This window comes from Balaenoptera musculus, chromosome 3 (assembly GCF_009873245.2).
Source record: "Balaenoptera musculus isolate JJ_BM4_2016_0621 chromosome 3, mBalMus1.pri.v3, whole genome shotgun sequence".
NCBI lineage: Eukaryota > Metazoa > Chordata > Mammalia > Artiodactyla > Balaenopteridae > Balaenoptera > Balaenoptera musculus.
Window position 1 is genome coordinate 71,626,027 of NC_045787.1, and position 21,905 is coordinate 71,647,931.

Consider the following 21,905-nt stretch of genomic DNA (forward strand, 5'->3'; position numbering starts at 1 on the left):
TTTCATAGGAACTGAAAATGTAACAGAATCATCTTTATATCTGGATTTTTCAAGCACTCATTTGATATAAATAACATACACCTTATTTTTTATATTACTGATGTTTCAGTTAAATATGCAGAAACAATCCAGAATGGTTTCCTTTGAGTACACATATTTTAAGTGTTTTTTGTGCTCATCTAGCATTGTCAAAAAAGCAAGGGTTATTTATTTATATGTGGCACACAGAGAAAGAATGGCTATGCTAATGATTAAATCGATTATTTAAATTCTAACTTACACTCACTATAATTTTCAACTTGTGACACACTATAGTTCTCCTAAAAAAAATAAGTCATGACATTTTCACTAATTGTTTTTTAAAGCGATAAATGAACTGCGGAAAAATTGAGTGCTTGTGTTGTACTGTTATATTTAATTGTCATGTTTGATTTGACTGGATCTTATAAAAGTCACTTGCTTTGTCTGGCATACCAATTAATTTCAAATTCCTGTTACAGTGGAGGAGGACGTAGGGATGATCATGATTCCAGTGGTGAGGCTTCATGGCACTTATGGCCGTGTGACAGCTGATGTCATCTCTCAGAGCTCTTCTGCAGTTCCTGGTGGTGTTGATTATGTACTGCATGGTAGTTCAGTCACCTTTCAGCATGGGCAGAGCTTAAGTTTTATAAATGTTTCCATCATTGATGACAATGAAAGGTAATACTATTTAGTGATATTGGAAATAACATGGGCATATGTAAAGCATGAGTATTGTGCTCCAGTCCTTATCTATGTTTTGCACTGATAATAGAATTTTAGATTATACTTGTACCCATTGAAAAACGAGTGAGAAACTTTAGGGGGTGCTGAGATAGGGAAAAAGGGATTGGGAGACCATTGTGATTGTGCGTCACTTTTTCTCAAATAGAAGAAGAAATAATAATTTTTATTCTTCTAGATTTGAAAAGTGTAATCAGAATGTGGAAACATCCTGCAGATCACTTCCTTAATGCATTAAGCAATTAAAAAGAGGGGAAGAGAGTCCAATAACTATCCCAGTTTATGTAATATTGAAGTGATCATTTGTGCTTGTAGCTAAGCACCCTCTTCTTACCACTTGGTGTGTGACTACTGTGCCTTGAATATGTATGACCAATTTGGAAAATGACTAGTTATTTGGATTTTAGAAGCATTTTAATATGTTTAGACTCACAGAATTGCTCCTTCTTGCTATGCAGTGAATTTGAGGAGCCCATTGAAATCCTGCTCATTGGAGCTACTGGTGGAGCGGTCCTTGGGCGCCACCTAGTGTGCAGAATCACGATTGCCAAGAGTGACTCTCCCTTTGGTGTAGTAAGATTTCTCAATCAAAGCAAAATTTCTGTTCCTAATCCCAATTCTACAATGATTTTACCCTTGATGCTGGAGCGGACTGGAGGACTCTTGGGAGAGATTCAGGTAGAGTTATTCTTCCCATGATTTAAAAAATAATTTGGATTGATAGATATGGTGTTGGATTTTCTTATTTCTCAAATACAGTCATTTATTTATTCACAGTCAGTAATATTTATTAATTACCTAGTAGGTATAAAGCAGCTTCTAAAATCCTTTGAAGTACATAAAAATGCATGAGGTATATAGCTGTCTTCAGGGCACCTTTGAGAGACAGTTAAAAATTAAATGAAGGATTCTGGTAAAAGTCAACAAGTATTTGTAGAGGGCTTTCCATGTACCAGACCCTGTTATAGGCCCTGAGAATGCACCGGTGAACAAGACAGACTTCATCTCTGTTCTCATAAAGTTTTCAAACAATAAACAAAAAAAAAAAGAAAAGAAAATGATCTGATAACACGAAGTTTTTGGCAGGAATGTAAAATCAGGAGACACAAATCATAAGTGACCTGCTGGCCACTGTTGATTGGATGGTAAGGGTGTGATATTAAAGCTGAAAGATGATACGAAAGAGGTGCTCAAGTAATTGTTAGAGGAATGAGCATTTGGGCAGAGGGATTAGCTAGTGCAGATCTACAAACTTGGCATGTTTGCGGTATGCAGAGCTCCGTGTGGTGGATGGGCTTGGAAATGAAGGGATAACAGCACAAGATAAATCAGAGGGGCCCATAGGTGTTTGGTCACAGAGAACTTTCTAAGCCAGGTTAAAGATGAGTCTAAGTGCAAATAGGATGCCATTAGAGAGTTTTAAGCAGGGGAATGATGTCAGTGTCACCGGGTTGTCAGCTCACTTATAACTGCTGTGAGGAAAATGGGTTGTCAAGAAGCCGGAGTAGAAGCAGGGAGAGCAGTTAGAAGGCTCCTGCCCTCTATAGCCCAGGGCAGAGCTGACGATGGCTCAGACAGGGGTGGAGATGGAGCTGGCCAGATGGGAAGGGACATCGAGTATGTTTTGGAGGAAAAATTCACTGGGCTTATGGAGGGAAAGAGAGTAATCAAGGATAACTGCTAGAATTTTAGTTGAGCAACTGGTTGAATTGTAGTGCTGTTTACTGAGATGCCGAAGCTTGGGGGAAAAGCAAGGGTTCTGTTTTGGCCTTGTTGATTTGAGATAGCTACTAGACACCCCACTGGAGGGGCAGGTAGGCAGGGGGAAGTTCAAGTGTGGGTTGTGGGGAGGTCAGGGCTGCAGACAGATTCAAAAGATGTTGACACACCTGGAGGCATTTGAAACTCTGTGGCCTAAGGAGTGTAGACAGGGATGTAAGGGGTATAGACCCAAGCGCGGGCTCCCAACATTTAGGGATCTGAGGAGGGAGAGCCAGCCAAAAAGACTGAGGAGTAAAGAAGGAAAACTAGGAAGGTATGTGTTATGTGAGTAACATGTAAGCCAAGGAGGACAGGACACAGTGTTTCAAGAGAAAGAAGTGGTCAGCTGTGTCCAGTGCTGATGAAAGATGAAAGAAGCAAAGAGAAGTGCCCAGTTTTCTTTCTTTATGCATATGAAACGTATACAATTTTAAATTATAGAAACTTTAAAAAATGCATTTGTTGCAATATAAAATTTTTGTTTCTTGTAACAATTTATGAAAATTTCTGTTCCTCTTACACTAGGAATTTAAGTATATTTATTGCTGCACGTCCAGCAGGCCTTTCACATGGTTTTATAGTCTGATTCAAATAGGTTTTGATGGACAGAAGCTGTGCACTAGCAAGACAGTTTGTACTCATATTTTTAAAGTTTATATTACTCTAATATATATATTTAGAATATATACCTTTATGTTTTTGTTATCCTGTGGTGATAACAAATGACTGGGTATTCAGATCTTTCTTTACTTGTTAGACATTACTATTCATGAAAACAGATATTCTATAGATACATAGCTTATATTTGCAAATATTATTTTAAACAACATGAGTTGATAACATAGGAATTTGCTGGAGATATTCTAGAATAATTTTCACATGTATGTATATATATTTTTAATACTACATATCCTGCTAAGTAATTCTTTGTTTAAAGCTGATCGTTTCTATTAAAAAAACAAACACCCTGCAGGTAAACTGGGAGATAGTTGGACCCAATTCTCAGGAAGCCCTACCATCACAGAACAGAGACATCGCAGACCCGGTGAGCGGGTCCTTCTCCTTTGGAGATGGGGAAGGTGGATTGAGAAGCATCATTCTGATAGTCTATCCTCATGATGACGTTGAACTTGAAAAGACTTTCATTATTAAACTTAAACTTGTGAAAGGAGAAGCTAAGTTAGACTCCAGAGCTAAAGATGTTACATTAACAGTAAGTCAGACTTTGTTTTGCCCACAAAATTTTGGATTTAACGGATTTATTGGAAAATGCATTTACATTTGTTGAAACTCTATAGGCTTGTGATGAATTGAAAGTTATAAGACCAAATGAAGTCATAGTAATTCCTGTGGGTCAGATGTTCTGGTTGTTATGTTAGTTTATTCCATAGCCTCATTATTGATAATTTTTAAAGGCTTTAAGATAATGAGAAATACTTATTTTACACTTTCTGAGAAAATCTGATGTTTTGGGGATATTTGGCACTTTTAGAGACGAGGCATTCGTCATATCATACGCATTGGATATCTTTGCCGTTAAAGTGCATAAAAGTTCACAGATAGTCACAAGTCAGATTGTTGGAAGGAAGAATGGTACTTGTTCAATTAGGGCAATGATGGTGTGGATCAGATCCGAGTTCAGCATATTTTGCATGAATCACCCAGTCCATCGGGGCAGAAAGTACTGGGGACCAAGGTACTGAAAAAAAGACTGAAAGATGCACCTTTTTTTTAAGTTTGGAAAACACTCTTGTCTGGGGTCTGTATCAGTCAGATGTCTCCAGAGAACCAGAACTATTAGGAAATAACATATGGAGAAAGAGAGAGTTGTTTTTTTTTTTAAGGAATTGGCTCATGGGTTTGTGGGGTCTGGCAAGTCCAAAATCCATAAAGCAGGCTGGCAGGCAGGAAGCCCAGGAAAGAACCGAAGTTGCAGTCTTGAGTTTGAATTTTGTGGGGCAGGCCAGCAGGCTGGAAACTCAAACAGGATTCCTAAATTGCAGTCCTGAGGCACAATTCCTTCTTCTCCGGGAAGCCTCAGTGTTTGCTCTTTAAGGCTTTCAACTGATTGGATGAGGTCCGTTCACATTATTGCGAATAATTTTCTTAACTTCAAGTCAGCTGGCTGTAAATATTAATCACATCTGCAAAATACCTTTACAGCAACATCTAGACTAGTGTTTGACCAAACAATTGGACACCGTAGCCTAGCCAGGATGACACATTAAATTAACCGTCACAGGGCCTTTGCTTCTCTCCATATTGTATTATATCATAACCAGTAGAAAGAGGTTAGCTAAACTTAACTGGTTAAATGAAGCAAATGAGAGGTGAATAAAGCTAAATTCAGTCATTGAAGTATTATCCTTTGGTGATTCTACAAATTGTAGTTTTCTGAACACTTATTCCCATTATCCTTGGGGGAATAAGAACCTACTTGTTTTGGGTAACAATCAGCGTAATAAAGAAGGTTTTTAAAAATCAGGTAGCCAGGTGGATTATATCCAAGTATCATGATTGTGTTTCTTTCATTTCCTCAGCTTATCTTGTACATACACAATACATCAGTGTATTGATATATTGGATACCGTAATTTCATCCATAGCTGTTATATACATTTTCACTCTGCTCTCTGTTTCTGTTTCTAGATACAAAAGTTTGGTGATCCAAATGGAGTGGTTCAGTTTGCTCCCGAATCTTTATCTGAGGAGACGTATTTGGAGCCATTAGCTCTGGAAGGGCCCCTGATCATTACTTTCTTTGTCAAAAGAGTGAAGGGCACTTCGGGAGAGATTATGGTATCATTTTTCCTTTGATTTTTAAGTAGAGTAGTAATTTGCCTAACAACTGCGGTTGAGGGGAACAGAGAAACTGCGTGTTCTGGAGAATTAAAGTTTTAGATATACTGAAGTGACATGAGTTTTCACACAGGCTGAGAAGGCTCATTGAAGCACCTTTGGACTCTCTAGCCAGCACCAACCTCTGGCTGTCTTTCTAAATTCAGTTACAATTAAGTTAAAAAGATCTTTCTCACATTTAATGATGAAGAAAATGACTGAACTATTTTGTAATTTTTTGTTTGCTATAATGTAAAGCTTTTCCTACTGAACAGGCCTATCCATGATTTTTATAAATTGCTTAATATATTCTTAATATATTCTTTTTTTGGATATACCTCTTTAAATGTGTTTATTATTTTAAGAAGTTTAGAACATTGTTTGAACTGAGTTAAATGTTTGTGGAATCCTTGAAACATTTCAAGAAAACATGGCTTGGAATCACTGCTCTAGACCTATTACTCTCTTAACATAGATCAATATGCATATATTCTTTATTTTCAATATATTCGAGATGCTCCTGTAAATCATCAGCATATTCATCGAACAGATCAAGGTTATCTGTTTGCTAGCAAAACTTATTTTGTGAACTCTCTCTATAAACTTACCTCTTTTCCTGTATTGGTGATTAATTGTTACTTCTTCAGTTGAAACTTTATGGTTTGGAGGTAAAAAAATTCTTAGAAGATAATTTTTCACAGATTTTGGGAGGGGGGAATTCTTAATTTCTGAAATCTTAGATATCTTCTTTTTTTTTTAAACATTCCATTTTCTCTCTTTTTTTTTTTAAATCTTTATTGGAGTATAATTGCTTTACAATGGTGTGTTAGATTCCACTTTATAACAAAGTGAATCAGTTATACATATACATATATCCCGATATCTCTTCCCTCTTGAGTCTCCCTCCCTCCCAGCCTCCCTACCCCACCCCTCTAGGTGGTGACAAAGCACCGAGCTGATCTCCCTGTGCTATGCGGCTGCTTCCCACTAGCTATCTATTTTACATTATGTAGTGTATATATGTCCATGCCACTCTCTTACTTTGTCCCAGCTTACACTTCCCCCTCCCCGTGTCTGCAAGTCCATTCTCTACATTTGCGTCTTTATTCCTGTCCTACCCCTAGGTTCTTCAGAACCTTTTTGTTTTGTTTTGTTTTTTAGATTCCATATATATGTGTTAGCAAACGGTATTTGTTTTTCTCTTTCTGACTTACTTCACTCTGTATGACAGACTCTAGGTCCATCCACGTCACTACAAATAACTCAATTTCGTTTCTTTTAATGGCTGAGTAATGTTCCATTGTCTATATGTGCCACAACTTCTTTATCCATACATCTGTCAATGGACACTTAGGTTAGTTCCATGTCCTGGCTATGGTAAATAGAGCTGCAATGAACACTGTGGTACATGACTCTTTTTGAATTATGGTTTTCTCAGGGTATATGCCCAATAGTGGGATTACTGGGTCGTATGGTAGTTCTATTTTTAGTTTTTTAAGGAACCTCCATACTGTTCTCCATAGTGGCTGTATCAATTTACATTCCCACCAACAGTGCAAGAGGGTTCCCTTTTCTCCACACCCTCTCCAGCATTTATTGTTTGTGGATTTTTTGATGATGGCCATTCTGACTGGTGCGAGATGATATCTCAATGTAGTTTTGATTGGCATTTCTCTAATGATTAATGATGTTGAACATCCTTCCATGTGTTTGTTGGCAATCTGTATATCTTCTTTGGAGAAACGTCTGTTTAGGTCTTCTGCCCATTTTTGGATTGGATTGTTTGTTTTTTTGATATTGAGCTGCATGAGCTGCTTGTAAATTTTGGAGATTAATCCTTTGTCAGTTGCTTCATTTGCAAATATTTTCTGCCATTCTGAGGGTTGTCTTTTCGTCTTGTTTATGGTTTCCTTTGCTGTGCAAAAGCTTTTAAGTTTCATTAGGTCCCATTTGTTTATTTTGTTTTTATTTCCATTTCTCTAGGAGGTGGGTCAGAAAGGATCTTGCTGTGATTTATGTCATGCATTGTTCTGCCTATGTTTTCCTCTAAGAGTTCGATAGTGTCTGGCCTTACATTTAACTCTTTAATCCATTTTGAGTTTATTTTAGTGTATGGTGCTAGGGATTGTTCAATTTCATTCTTTTGCATGTAGCTGTCCAGTTTTCCCAGCACCACTTATTGAAGAGGCTGTCTTTTCTCCACTGTATATTCTTGCCTCCTTTATCAAAAATAAGGTGACCATATGTGCGTGGGTTTATCTCTGGGCTTTTTATCCTGTTCCATTGATCTGTATTTCTGTTTTTGTGCCATTACCATACTGATTACTGTAGCTTTGTAATATAGTCTGAAGTCAGGGAGCCTGATTCCTCCAGCTCCGTTTTTCTTTCTCAAGATTGCTTTGGCTATTTGGGGTCTTTTGTGTTTCCATACAAATTGTGAAATTTTTTGTTCTACTTCTGTGAAAAATGCCATTGGTAGTTTGATAGGGATTGCATTGAATCTGTATATTGCTTTAGGTAGTATAGTCATTTTCACAATGTTGATTCTTCCAATCCAAGAACATGGTATATCTCTCCACCTATTTGTATCATCTTTAATTTCTTTCATCAGTGTTTTATAGTTTTCTGCATACATGTCTTTTGTCTCCTTAGGTAGGTTTATTACTAGGTATTTTATTCTTTTTGTTGCAATGTTAAATGGGAGTGTTTCCTTAATTTCACTTTCAGATTTTTCATCATTAGTGTATAGGAATGCAAGAGATTTCTGTGCATTAATTTTGTATCCTGCTACTTTACCAAATTCATTGATTAGCTGTAGTCATTTTCTGGTAGCATCTTTAGGATTCTCTGTGTATACTATCATGTCATCTGCAAACAGTGACAGTTTTACTTCTTCTTTTCCGATTTGGATTCCTTTTATTTCTTTTTCTTCTCTGATTGCTGTGGCGAAAACTTCCAAAACAATGTTGAATAATAGTGCTAAGTGTGGGCAACCTTGTCTTGTTCCTGATCTTAGTGGAAATGTTTTCAGTTTTTCACCATTGAGGATGATGTTGGCTGTGGGTTTGTCATATATGGCCTTTATTATGTTGAGGTAAGTTCCCTCTGTGCCTACTTTCCGGAGGGTTTTTATCATAAATGGGTGTTGAATTTTGTCGAAAGCTTTTTCTGCATTTATTGAGATGATCATATGGTTTTTCTTCTTCAGTTTGTTAATATAGTATATCACCATATTAACCATATTGATTTGCGTATATTGAAGAATCCTTGCATTCTGGGATAAACCCCACTTGATCATTGTGTATGATCCTTTTAATGTGCTGTTGGATTCTGTTTGCTAGTATTTTGTTGAGGATTTTTGCATCTATGTTCATCAGTGATATTGGCCTGTAGTATTCTTTCTTGGTGATGTCTTTGTCTGGTTTTCGTATCAGGGTGATGATGGCCTCGTAGAATGAGTTTGGGAGTGTTCCTCCCTCTGCTATATTTTGGAAGAGCTTGAGAAGGATAGGTGTTAGCTCTTCTCTAAATGTTTGATAGAATTCACCTGTGAAGCCATCTGGTCCTATTCTTTTGTTTGTTGGAAGATTTTTAATCACAGTTTCAATTTCAGTGCTTGTGATTGGTCTGTTTATATTTTCTATTTCTTCCTGGTTCAGTCTTGGAAGGTTGTGCTTATCTAAGAATTTGTCCATTTCTTCCAGGTTTTCCATTATATTGGCATATAGTTGCTTGTAGTAATCTCTCATGATCGTTTGTATTTCTGCAGTGTCCGTTGTTACTTCTCCTTTTTCATTTCTAATTCTATTGATTTGAGTCTTCTCCCTTTTTTTCTTAATGAGTCTGGCTAATGGTTTATCAATTTTGTTTATCTTCTCAAAGAACCAGCTTTTAGTTTTACTGATCTTTGCTATTGTTTTCTTCATTTCTTTTTCATTTATTTCTGATCTGATCTTTATGATTTCTTTCCTTTTGCTAACTTTGGGGATTTTTTGTTCTTCTTTCTCTAATTGCTTTAGGTGTAAAGTTAGGTTGTTTATTTGAGATGTTTCTTGTTCCTTAAGATAGGATTGTATTGGTATAAACTTCCCTCTTAGAACTGCTTATGCTGCATCCCATAGGTTTTGGGTTGTTGTGTTTTCATTGTCATTTGTTTCTATGTATTTTTGGATTTCCTCTTTGATTTCTTCAGTGATCCCTTGGTTATTTAGTAGTGTATTGTTTATCCTCCATGTGTTTGTATTTTTTACAGATTTTTTTCCTGTAATTGATATCTAGTCTCATAGCATTGTGGTCGGAAAAGATGTTTGATACAATTTCAATTTTCTTAAGTATACCAAGGCTTGATTTGTGACCCAAGATATGATCTATCCTGGAGAATGTTCCATGAGCACTTGAGAAGAAAGTGTATTCTGTTGTTTTTGGATGGAATGTCCTATAAATATCAATGAAGTCCATCTCATTTAATGTATCAGTTAAAGCTTGTGTTTCCTTATTTATTTTCATTTTGGATGATCTGTCCATTGGTGAAACTGGGATGTTAAAGTCCCCTACTATGATTGTGTTACTGTCAATTTCTCCTTTTATGGCTGTTAGTATTTGCCTTATGTATTGAGGTGCTCCTATGTTGGGTGCATAAATATTACAATTGTTATATCTTCTTCTTGGATTTATCCCTTGATCATTATGTAGTGTCCTTCTTTGTTTCTTATAATAGTCTTTGTTTTAAAGTCTATTTTGTCTGATATGAGAATTGCTACTCCAGCTTTCTTTTGATTTCCATTTGCATGGAATATCTTTTTTCCATCCCCTCACTTTCAGTCTGTATGTGTCCTTAGGTCTGAAGTGGGTCTCTTGTAGACAGCATACATACGGGTCTTGTTTTTGTATCCATTCAGCTAATCTATGTCTTTTGGTTGGAGCATTTAATCCATTTACATTCAAGATAATTATCGATATGTATGTTCCTACTACCATTTTCTTAATTGTTTTGGGTGTGTTTTTGTAGGTCTTTTCCTTCTCCTGTGTTTCCTGCCTAGAGAAGTTCCTTTAGCATTTGTTGTAAAGCTGGTTTGGTGATGCTGAATTCTCTTAGCTTTTCCTTGTCTATAAAGGTTTTAATTTGTCCGTTGAATCTGAATGAGATCATTGCTGGGTACAGTAATCTTGGTTGTAGGTTTTTCCCTTTCATCACTTTAAATATGTCCTGCCACTCCCTTCTGGCTTGCAGTTTCTGCTGAAAGATCCACTGTTAACCTTATGGGGATTCCCTTGTATGTTATTTGTTGTTTTTCACTGCTGCTTTTAATATTTTTCTTTGTATTTAATTTTTGATCGTTTGGTTAATATGTGTCTTGGTGTGTTTCTTCTTGGATTTATCCTGTATGGGACTGTGTGTGCTTTCTGGACTTGATTAACTATTTCCTTTCCCATATTAGGGAAGTTTTCAACTATAATCTCTTTAAATATTTCTCAGTAATATTTAAATATTTCTTTCTTTTTCTCTTCTTCTGGGACCCCTATAATTAGAATGTTGGTGCATTTAATGTTGTCCTGGAAGTCTCTGAGACTGTCCTCAATTCTTTTCATTCTTCTTTCTTTATTCTGCTATGTGGTAGTTATTTCCACTACTTTATCTTCCAGGTCACTTATCCGTTCTTCTGCCTCAGTTATTCTGCTATTGATTCCTTCTGGAGAATTTTTTATTTCATTTATTGTGTTGTTCATCATTGTTTGTTTGCTCTTTAGTTCTTCTAGGTCCTTGTTAAACATTTCTTTTATTTTCTCCAATCTATTTCCAACATTTTGGATCATCTTTACTATCATTATTCTGAATTCTTTTTCAGGTAGACTGACTATTTCCTCTTCATTTGTTAGGTCTGGTGGGTTTTTTCCTTGCTCCTGCATCTGCTGTGTGTTTCTCTGTCTTCTCATTTTGCTTAACTTACTGTGTTTGGGGTCTCCTTTTCACAGGCTGCAGGTTCGTAGTTCCTGTTGTTTTTGGTGTCTGTCCCCAGTGGCTAAGGTTGGTTCAGTGGGTTGTGTAGGCTTCCTGATGGAGGGGGACTAGTGCCTGTGTTCTGGTGGATGAGGCTGGATCTTGTCGTTCTGGTGGACAGGTCCGCATCTGGTGGTGTGTTTTGGGGTGTCTGTGACCTTATTATGAGCTTAGGCAGCCTCTCTGCTAATGGGTGGGGTTGTGTTCCTGTCTTGCTAGTTGTATGGCATAGGATGTCCAGCACTGTAGGTTGCTGGTTGTTTAGTGGAGCTGGATCTTGGCGTTGAGATGGAGATTTCTGGGAGATTTTCGCCGTTTGATATTATGTGGAGCTGGGAGGTCTCTGGTGGACCAATGTCCTGAACTCAGCTCTACCACATTAGAGGCACAGCCCTGACGCCCAGCTGGAGCACCAAGACCCTGTCATCCACACGGTCAGAATAAAAGGGAGAAAAAGAGAAAGAAAGAAAGAAAAAAATAAAATAAAATAAAGTTATTAGAATAAAAAATTTTAAAAACGTTATCAAGTAATTTAAAAAAAAGGAAGAAAGAAAGAAAGAAGAGAGCAACCAAACCAAAAAACAAATCCACCAGTGATAACAAGCGCTAACAACTGTACTAAAAAACAAAAAAAACGGACAGACAGAACCCTAGGACAAATGGTAAAAGCAAAGCTATAGAGACAAAAATCACACACAGAAGCATACACATACACACTCACAAAAAGAGAAAAAGGAAAAAAATGTATATATTGTTGCTCTCAAAGTCCTCCGCCTCATTTTGGGATGATTCGTTCTCTATTCAGGTATTCCACAGATGCAGAGCACATCAAGTTGATTGTGGAGATTTAATCCGCTGCTCCTGAGGCTGCTGGGAGAGATTTCCCTTTCTCTTCTTTGTTCACACAGCTCCTGGGGTTCAGCTGTGGATTTGGACCCGCCTCTGCGTGTAGGTCGCCTGAGGGCATCTGTTCCTGCCCAGACAGGACGGGGTTAAAGGAGCAGCTGATTTGGGGGCTCTGGCTCACTCAGCCAGGGGTGGGGGGGGAGGGAGGGGGAGGGAGTGCGGGCGAGGCTGCAGCAGCAGAGGCCGGCGTGACGTTGCAACAGCCTGAGGCGCCATGTGTTCTCTCGGGGAAGTTTTCCCTGGATTCCGGGACCCTGGCAGTGGTGGGCTGCACAGGCTCCCAGGAGGGGAGGTGTGGAGAGTGACCTGTGCTTGCACACAGGCTTCTTGGTGGCTGCAGCAGCAGCCTTAGCGTTTCATGCCCGTCTCTGGTGTCCGCGCTGATAGCCGAGGCTCCCGCCTGTCTCTGGAGCTCGTTTGGGCGGAGCTCATTTGGGCGGCGCTCTGAATCCCCTCTCCTCGAGCACCGAGCACCACGAAACAAAGAGGCTAGAAAATGTCTCTTGCTTCTTAGGCAGCTCCAGACCTTTTCCCGGACACACTCCTGGCTAGCTCTGGCACACTAGCCCCCTTCAGGCTGTGTTCACGCAGCCAACCCCAGTCCTCTCCCTGGGTCTGACCTCCGAAGCCCGAGCCTCAGCTCCCAGCCTCCGCCCGCCCCGGCGGCTGAGCAGACAAGCCTCTCGGGATGGTGAGTGCTGCTCGGCACCGATCCTCTGTGCGGGAATCTCTCTGCTTTGCCCTCCGCACCCCTGTTGCTGCACTCTCCTCTATGGCTCCAAAGCTTCCCCCGTCCGCCACCCCCTGTCTCTGGCCGCGAAGGGGCTTCTAGTGTGTGGAAACCTTTCCTCCTTCACATTCACAGCTCCCTCCCACTGGTGCAGGTCCCGTCCCTATTCTTTTGTCTCTGTTTTTTCTTTTTTTCTTTTGCCCTACCCAGGTACGTGGGGAGTTTGTTGCCTTTTGGGAGGTCTGAGGTCTTCTGCCAGCGTTCAGTAGGTGTTCTGTACGAGTTGTTCCACATGTAGATGTATTTCTGATGTATTTGTGGGGAGGAAGGTGTTCTCCACGTCTTACTCTTCCGCCATCTTGAAGCTCCTCCTCGATATTCTCTTTTTATTAAAAACAAACAAAAACAAATTCCAATGTGAATGTCAGAATATCTACTTACTTTTTACCTTCAAATATTGTCTGTGGTTCACTATTGAATGTATTTGTGGTACTGGTATTTTAAAGTTAACTTGTTTCTCTTTATCTTTTCAAATTATGTTATTTTAGAAGCAGGTGAAATGAAATTTTATAATCCTGTCCTGCAAATTGCATACAACAGCCTGAAAGAGTTAAGATAGCTTCTAAATTACCTAACTACTTGGAAAGTTTCACTTGGAATATAATGGTGCACACTTAATTTTTTTGTATATAGTAGAGGAAAACTAATTTAAAGGATTTTTGATTCAATATATGGAATTGTATAACTTTGTTGGCTGTTTTTTTCCTTTTATTTTAGGTTTACTGGGAATTAAGCAGTGAGTTTGATATTACTGGAGACTTTCTGTCTACAAAAGGATTTTTCACCATTGCTGATGGAGAAAGTGAGGCCAGCTTTGATGTTAACTTGCTACCAGATGATGTACCTGAGTTAGAGGAAGTTTATGTGATTCAGCTTGTTTCTGTAAAGGGAGGAGCAGAACTTGATCCAGAAAAATGCATTGCACGGTTCTCTGTTTCTGCAAATGATGACCCACATGGGGTATTTGCCCTGTATTCAGATCAGCAGTCAATACTTATTGGGCAGAACCTTAGTAGATTCATCCAAATTAATGTAACCCGGCTTGCTGGAACATTTGGAGATGTGACTGTTGGATATCGAATATCATCTGGTCCTAAGGAGCAGTCTTTTGTTACTGAAAATGCAGAGAGGCAGCTGGTGGTCGAAGATGGCACCAGATATAAAGTGGACACAGTGCCAGTCAAGAGTCAGGTTTGTTGCATTTCTTTAATTTCCTGATCATTCCAATAAAGCTCCTTCAAGAAAGCCCTAGTTAATCTCATGATCAGTTTAAAGTCTTATTCTGATATTTAAATGGAACCATGAAAAATGCCTTAGAAAATACATAGTAATTATTGGATAATACATATACTGAAGTATTTGCAGATTATAAGTAAATAAGTATATTCTTATTTGGAGATAAAATATTTTTGTCTAGATAGTAACAGGCACTTATTTAGTACTCCAGAGTTCCAGAAATTGTTCCAAGTGCTACACACACACACACACACACACACACACACTGGATGCTTGTTGAAGGGAAGATATTTGTAGACTTCCTAGGACATCAGACTGTTCTGCCGACATATTAGGTGAGAGTGCTAGGAATACATGGGTTTTCTGTGGGTCACATAGATACCTAGCAGTCTTTCTCGGTCTGATCCACAGAAAGTGATTTGAGCAACTGTTTTCATCCTCCCAAGAAGATAACTAGTATCATTCCATATGCATGGCAGAGAAGTTAATTTATTTCATGCATGGGATGCATTATAGCTGTGAGGATTAATTATCTCATGGTTGAGAAAGTCTGTACCAGAGGACACTTTTAGATTATCTCCTGTGGTGGTACCTGGGACATTTTGAAGGATGGTAGTCCTCTTTTCATTTCACTTTGAAAGCTTAATGGTATAGTTGATAAAGATACTTAGCTTTCTTAATACCTGTTTGAATTATCTATGGATTTCTTAATATCTGTTTTGAAGCTCTATTATTTTTATGATTTCTGTCTCTTTTCAATAAAGAGTAACAAAAGTTTACTAGCTTACCCATATATGAAAGCTTCCTCTTATTTGCTTACTTTAACATCTTTCGTTAGTATATTTAAATTTCCGTGGGTTCCTTCTGTCTCTTACATTCTACTATGTGTGGTGTAGACTGCACATAGATTATTAGGTGTTATGTATGTGAGTTAGTCTTCCAAGGTGACTGTTTGGGGCAATGTGTGACATGCGCATAAACTGAGGGGAGGATTTTTCCAGCGGTCCCTTTCTCCCCTCACACCCTGGGTGTAATGCATTGCTCTTTAAAGTTTGGGATATTAGTTACAAGTTACATATAGATCTACGTGATCTACCGCCCTGATAAAAGTTAGGACTTCGGACAGGTCCGCCACAGAGAAGGACCTTCAAGTGGGTCTTGGGACAGAATGAGTTTCCATTAGGCTCTGAAAACTAGAAGACTCTTGATGTTGGTTTAACATGAGGACCAGGGAGTGAACAGTTACCTCGCCTGGGTAACAACAGGCTTCTCAGATGAAGTACTCACTGATGATAAGAATCATTGGCACGATAAAGAAACAAGTCTACGTTTAAAAGAATTTAAGTTAGAATGGAAGATAAGATTATGTTCATGGCTGTTATTTATTCAGATATTTATTGAGCACTTGCTATGTGTCAGTCATTGTGAGAAGCACAGCAGCTACAGCGATCACAAAGACATAATCTCTGTTGTCAGGTTGCTCCCTGTCTAGTGCAGGAGAAGGCCCTTGAACAGCCAATTATGAAAGCAAGCAGATAAGCAGTGTTCAAGATGCACACAGGATATTATGGGGCTGTTAATTCCATTTGTGCCCAAAGCCATCAAGAATGATGGGGAAAAAAAAAAAAAAAAGAAGAAGAAAAAAAAAAAGGAAAAAAAAAAAAAAAAAGAAGGGAAATAAGTAGAATAGAATTGGTGATGTAGTCCTGGATCAGGGACATGGAAGGGCAAAACAGAACACCCTCAACTCCTAAAAACCTTCAAGATCCTTTTCAAATTAGTCTACCTGCTTTTCTTCTGTAGGCAAATCAGCATTTCTCCAAATCCACCGTTACTCCTGTTCAACTTTAATGTTTAATTACTGTACCTTGGGGACCTGCCACACTCCATAAGTCTGTGTGCTGCATGGGCCCATGAACAGAAGAGTTGGGTAGGAAGGCACAAATGCCTGGGAGCTTTGAACTGACATCTGGCCCTTCATTCTTTAGGAAATAGGGACAAAAAAATCCTTAGCTGCCCAGCCAGTGAACTGCATGGGGAAGGGGCACACCCTTCAAGGAGAGGAGGGAGGCACATGATTGAAGTCAGGACACCATGATTTATTTCTGTTTCCTCAGCACTTGATCTATGCTTCATGTTCAGTGAATGCGATTTTGAAAAACTGAAGATTGATTGAATGAATAAAACATCTGTTCCCCTCATGTTGCACATTTGAAACCACTATAGTACATATTTTATACATTTGGAGGGTGTGATATGTGTTTAAGTACATTACATTTAAAAGAAGAACAGACTTCACAGAAATGGTTATTTGTACATTCAGTAAAGATGTACAGAGTTGTTAGTAATATTCCAGGTTACGGGGGCTTATCCATTATCAATAACAAGGTTTCTATGGAAAAATGTATTATATCAATAAGTGTTAAAAAAATCTTTTAAAGTAATACCAGGTTTTAAATTCAGGATTTCCCTATTTTGTTGGATTCTAAAACTTTGAAAATTGGTAGTCTAATACATGGTGTTAGTTAGTAGTCTTTATTTGTCCAAAGTATTCAAATAATCAGTACACCTAAATCATTATCTGTTTTAAGTAACTGTCATTAGAGCTCTTAGTTTCTACCCAATGAGAAGGGAGAAAGTGAGTTTTGCTGGTTTTAGGGGCTGACACTGTTCACCAGTGAGCTCTTTCCATTCCTGTGGCACGTGATTTTGTCACTAATACTACTTCTGAGATTCTCATCATTCTTCAGGTCATTTGGGCACACAGAGAGTATTTGCAGATTTGTGTTTTTTTAATATTGTATGGCTCTCAGTGTTAGCATCAAAGTCTTCCTGCTGGTGCTTTGTTTTGTAACATGGGGGAAAGGGCATATACTGATGAAACTGATACAAAAGGAGGAAAGTGCTAATGACTCATTTCAATGGTCAGTGTTTTTCTTTGAAAATTATTTTTTACTATTAAAAAAGTCATTGATACTGTTTGTATATAGGTCTTCCTACCCCTGGGTTCTAATTTCACCTTGCAACTGGTGACTGTGATGCTTGTTGGTGGAAGTTTCTATGGCATGCCAAGAATTCTCCAGGAAGCAAAATCTGCCGTCCTTCCAGTCCCTGAGAAAGCTGCCAATTCTCAGGTAACTGGCCCTGGGTGTGGTACTACCCCGGAACCACTAGAGGGCAGCTCTTACAGGAAGGACTAAGATTCTTAGAATTTCTTAAGATTCACTGTTTCCTTAAATCTAAGTAATCCTATGAATATCAAAGTAGACACTGTGGATACACTATATGAAAATAATTTGTCAATTTTCGACATTAGATACAAAAATATATTTCCTTTCTGGAGTTTTAGAAAGTTTCTGTCTTGTAGAATGTAAGGTATAGAATTTTTAAATTAATTAATTAATTAATTAATTTTTGGCTGCATTGGGTCTTCATTGTTGCGCACGGGCTTTCTCTAGTTGCGGCGAGTGGGGGCTGCTTTTCGTTGCAGTGCGCGAGCTCCAGGCGCTCGGGCTTCAGTATTTGTGGCTTACGGGCTCTAGAGCGCAGACTCAGTAGTTGTGGTGCACGGGCTTAGTTGCTCCACAACAATGTCACAACATTATGTCATGTCAAAGGGCCAGATCAGGGCCAGATCAGGGAAGATGTGGGATCTTCCTGGACCAGGGCTCGAACCCATGTCCCCTGCACTGGCAGGCGGATTCTTAACCACTGTGCCACCAGGGAAGTCCTAGAATTTTTAAAATAACAGTCACCTAGAGTCAAAACCTCAGGTTTTTTCTTGAAAATGAATATTTAACATTGAGGTATTTTATGCTAAATAATTAAAATTAGAATGAAACCTCAGTTAATATTTCAGACTTTCTCATTTACTAACATTGTAAATATTTAATTTGTGGGGCTCTTTTTACTGTGGCAAGTTTGTTCTGATGTAGGTTAATACTAGTGGTGCACCTAAGTATTTGAATCTCCTACCTGAGTTCATTTTAGGGAGGATTGTTCCCTAATCACTTTATAAATTCACATGAGAACAAAGAATACCTTGAGGGCTTTGCTTCCTGTGTAGGCCAATTCTGTCAATATAGGAACAAGACAGGGCTGCTGTCTCTGGCTACGGTAATGTGTGTATTTTATAAACCATAATAAGGGATAAGCATGCATCCTACTCCTTCAGGTGGGAGTTCCTTCAGTTCCTTGACCAGGATGTGGAATCTGTGCAGGTGGAGGGGCAGGAGTGTGGGCAGATCTGGCCACCAGCTTGTGTAACAGGGTCTCTGGCCATTAAGGGGATGCTCTTCAGTTACTCCCACCTGGGCTGCTTCTCCCCAGGGAATGAATTTGCTTTGTTCCCTAAAGTGGAATCCACCAGCATTAAAATTAACTGAGAGGAATTGTCTTCTTTCTGCACCTCCTCTATTCAAGAAGGAAGGAGGGTATAGAATTTAATGCTTTGACATTTTGTTACCTTCTTTTTGTTCACAGGTTGTTATAACAAAGATTCCTTTCAACCTGAATTCTTCCTTTGGTGTAGTAAACTATTTTCTTCTACTTGTCCAGGCATGTTGTCACCACATTATGTCACGTCAAAGGGCCAGATCAGGGCCAGTCATGGAGTATTCCTGTCCTTGGTGTATCCTCTGTACTCCTTACCAGTATTTGTATGTGGGGTGTGTGTGTGTGTGTCTGTGTGTGTGTGTGATGTGCTTAGGACACTTTCAAACAGCCTCTAGCCATTTGGCAAGCATGAGCTCAGATATGCCAAAGATTTTGGCAATTGCTAACCAGAAGCCTCACTGTAATAAGGAATCTAGGCTGGTGTCAAATTGAAGTTGTTGTTTTTTCTTTTCTGTGGCTTCAGAAGCTGTCCTGTGGCACCCTCTCACACTTTTCTGCTACTCTCCACTCCAATTTAAAATGGGGAGAATGAGTCTTAATATAGAACTGTTGGTCCTATGGTATTCCAAATTTATAGATATTGGGACCAAAAGAGGTAAACTGAGTTGTCTAAATAACAATGTGAAGCCAGGAATCTGGTTTTATTCTTATTCTTTGACCAGAACTTATTTCATCTATAAATCCCAGGGTACCCTGGGAAGGTTGCCCTGAAAACCAGATCTTACTTGGTGTGGATGAAGAAGATAGTTATTTAAAAAAAATCTTCGAGGGTTTCTGATCCTCAAAAAAAAGATATTGTATTGAATCAAAGAGCTGAAAAGAACCTTAATAGAAAATCTAGTTCATGGTGCTCACTTTATAAATAAAGAATTTATTATTATACCTTAGAAAGAAGTCAGATTTCAGTTCTAGACAGATTAGGTTCTGTAAAGACCCATGAACAAGTCATATTAAAATACCATTTTTAATCTTTCCTTTCATTTAACCATAATTACAATTGTATTTTTAGATATTGTTAATTCAGGGGTTTACATTTTGATAAAAAAATAAAGCTATAAACTATAATCAGCATTATAAAATAGAATAAATTTTCAAATTTCACATGTCATTTCTTAAATACTACTCTTTAATTGAATATGTTTTAGAACAGGGAAATATACTGTGTAAACAAAGAGAAAGTTGACTTTTAACCCACTCTTCAGAAAACAAGAACCTTTAGAGAGAAATAAAATGTGCTAAGCATGTTTTTCCTCAGGTTGGATTTGAGTCTACTGCTTTTCTACTCATGGACATTACTGCCGGAACAAGCCAAGCTGTGATTTCTAGGAGAGGCACGTATGGCTCTCTCAAGGTTTCCTGGGCGGCTGGATATGTTCCTGGGTTAAAAATCCCCGAATTCGTTGTTGTTGGCAATATGACCCCCAAAGTGGGTGAGTTGTGGCTTTTCTAGGATTTTCCCTATAGAACATGGAAATGTGTAATTGGCCACCAATTTTCCTGGATCCTCTTTACTCTGGACAATGAGCTATTTGCCTTCTAATACAGTCCTCTCAGATTTAAGTGATCGGAATTTCACAGGCTGCTTGGTGAGAATGAGAGGAACTTTATTCGTTCACATGGAAGACTTCATAGCTCACCTGGAAATAATGGTCACTAAGCAGACTACTCTGTTTATACGTGAGGAGTTTGTTAAAAGTAGTTCTAAAAACCTAATGTGGCCCGTACGATAATCAAAAAAGACACACCTTTATATCCGTTTACATGTTCATCTGAATATTTCTGACAGTTGAGCAGCTGTTATTTCATCTACTTTATTTTTAGTTATACCATAAGCTCTGTGAGGATCAGTGAGATGCAAAACTTAGATGGTTTGACCTCTACCTTGTAAAGTAGACATGATTAAAGGCAAGGTGTGTGTGGTCTACGGAGCTTCCTCTAAATTTATTTACACTCCCTCCCCCACTGACTTTTTAAATGTTTTACCTTTTGTAGACTGTCATAGAATTTTTCACTATATTTTTAAGAGTTGAATCCCAATTTAAGAACTCAGAAATGAAACCCAGCTTCCCTTTTCATGTTCCCTGTCAGGGAGTCTTTCATTTTCCCATGGAGAAGAAAGTAAAAGAGTGTTGCTGTGGACATTTCCTAGCCCTGGTCGGCCAGAGGCCTTTGTCATTCACCTCTCAGGAGTGCAGAGCAGTGCCCCTGGTGGGGCTCAGCTTCGGTAAGACCAACTTGATTTTCAGCCAAGAAAGTCTCTGAGGAGTAAGCTGGAATTTACCAGTTGAAACAAAAAAAGGACACAAGGATCTCTCTCCTTGAAGCAGAGGCGAAAACAGTTTTAGTGTAGAGCAATATATGGCCTGCGTTGCCAAAGATGCCACCACCCACTGCTTGCTTGAAGAGCGTTTATCATGACCTCTCGCTCAAAAATGTTGGCCTGAGGTGACATCTCCAAAAAGAACCATGATGGCAAAGCCACCTATTTTTAAAGGAAACTGTCTTCTGAAAGGTAGCCAAAAATACCTGATTTCTCCAAGAGGTAAAGAGTAAGAATAGAAATCATAGTAGGATAATAAGGTGACTTGAACTAGTAGTTCTTTTGAGTTTAATTTATATCAGTATATTTGCAGATAAATATGTCCTGGTCAAAAGCAATGGACTTTTCTCATACTTGGGATGGACTTGATCAGAACAGCAGAGGACAGATCTTAGAGCCAGACTCCTGGGTTTAATCCTGGCTGTGTCACTTCCTTTCTGTATGACTTTGGGAAAGTTACCTGATCTTTCTGTTCTTTAGTTTACTTTTTTGGAAACTGGGAAAAATGTGTGAGCAAAACCAGTGTGTGTTCAAGTGTGTTTGTATATGTATTTATGTATGGGAGATATTGGTTGGTGGAATCCAATATGGCTTTTGATTATACATATGCCATTCAAAAAGTGTTTGGACACAACGTATTTTAGGTTAACAAATTCACATACCTTTAACAATAACAATAATAGCTAACAGTTTTTTTTATTTCTTATTTTTACATTTATTTTATTGAAGTATAGTTGATTTACAATGCTGTGTTAATTTCTATTGTACGGCAAAGTGATTCAGGCTATCAGTTTTACAGTGCTTACCCTAGGCCAGGCATTGCCTCCCTCCTCTCTCCATATATATATACATATATACATATATATATATATACATATATGTATATATGTATATATA

At 38.5% G+C, this 21,905-nt stretch overlaps 1 protein-coding gene across 1 annotated transcript in view; it reads left to right on the plus strand.

Moving 5' to 3' along the window:
• Positions 1-21,905, plus strand: part of ADGRV1 (adhesion G protein-coupled receptor V1) — a 530,561-nt gene that overhangs the window by 167,917 nt on the left and 340,739 nt on the right. Inside the window, 8 exon segments of the mRNA XM_036847274.1 lie at positions 501-702; positions 1,224-1,443; positions 3,500-3,739; positions 5,175-5,324; positions 13,775-14,248; positions 17,284-17,427; positions 19,944-20,118; positions 20,777-20,912. Of these exon segments, the coding sequence (XP_036703169.1) occupies positions 501-702; positions 1,224-1,443; positions 3,500-3,739; positions 5,175-5,324; positions 13,775-14,248; positions 17,284-17,427; positions 19,944-20,118; positions 20,777-20,912 (1,741 nt within the window).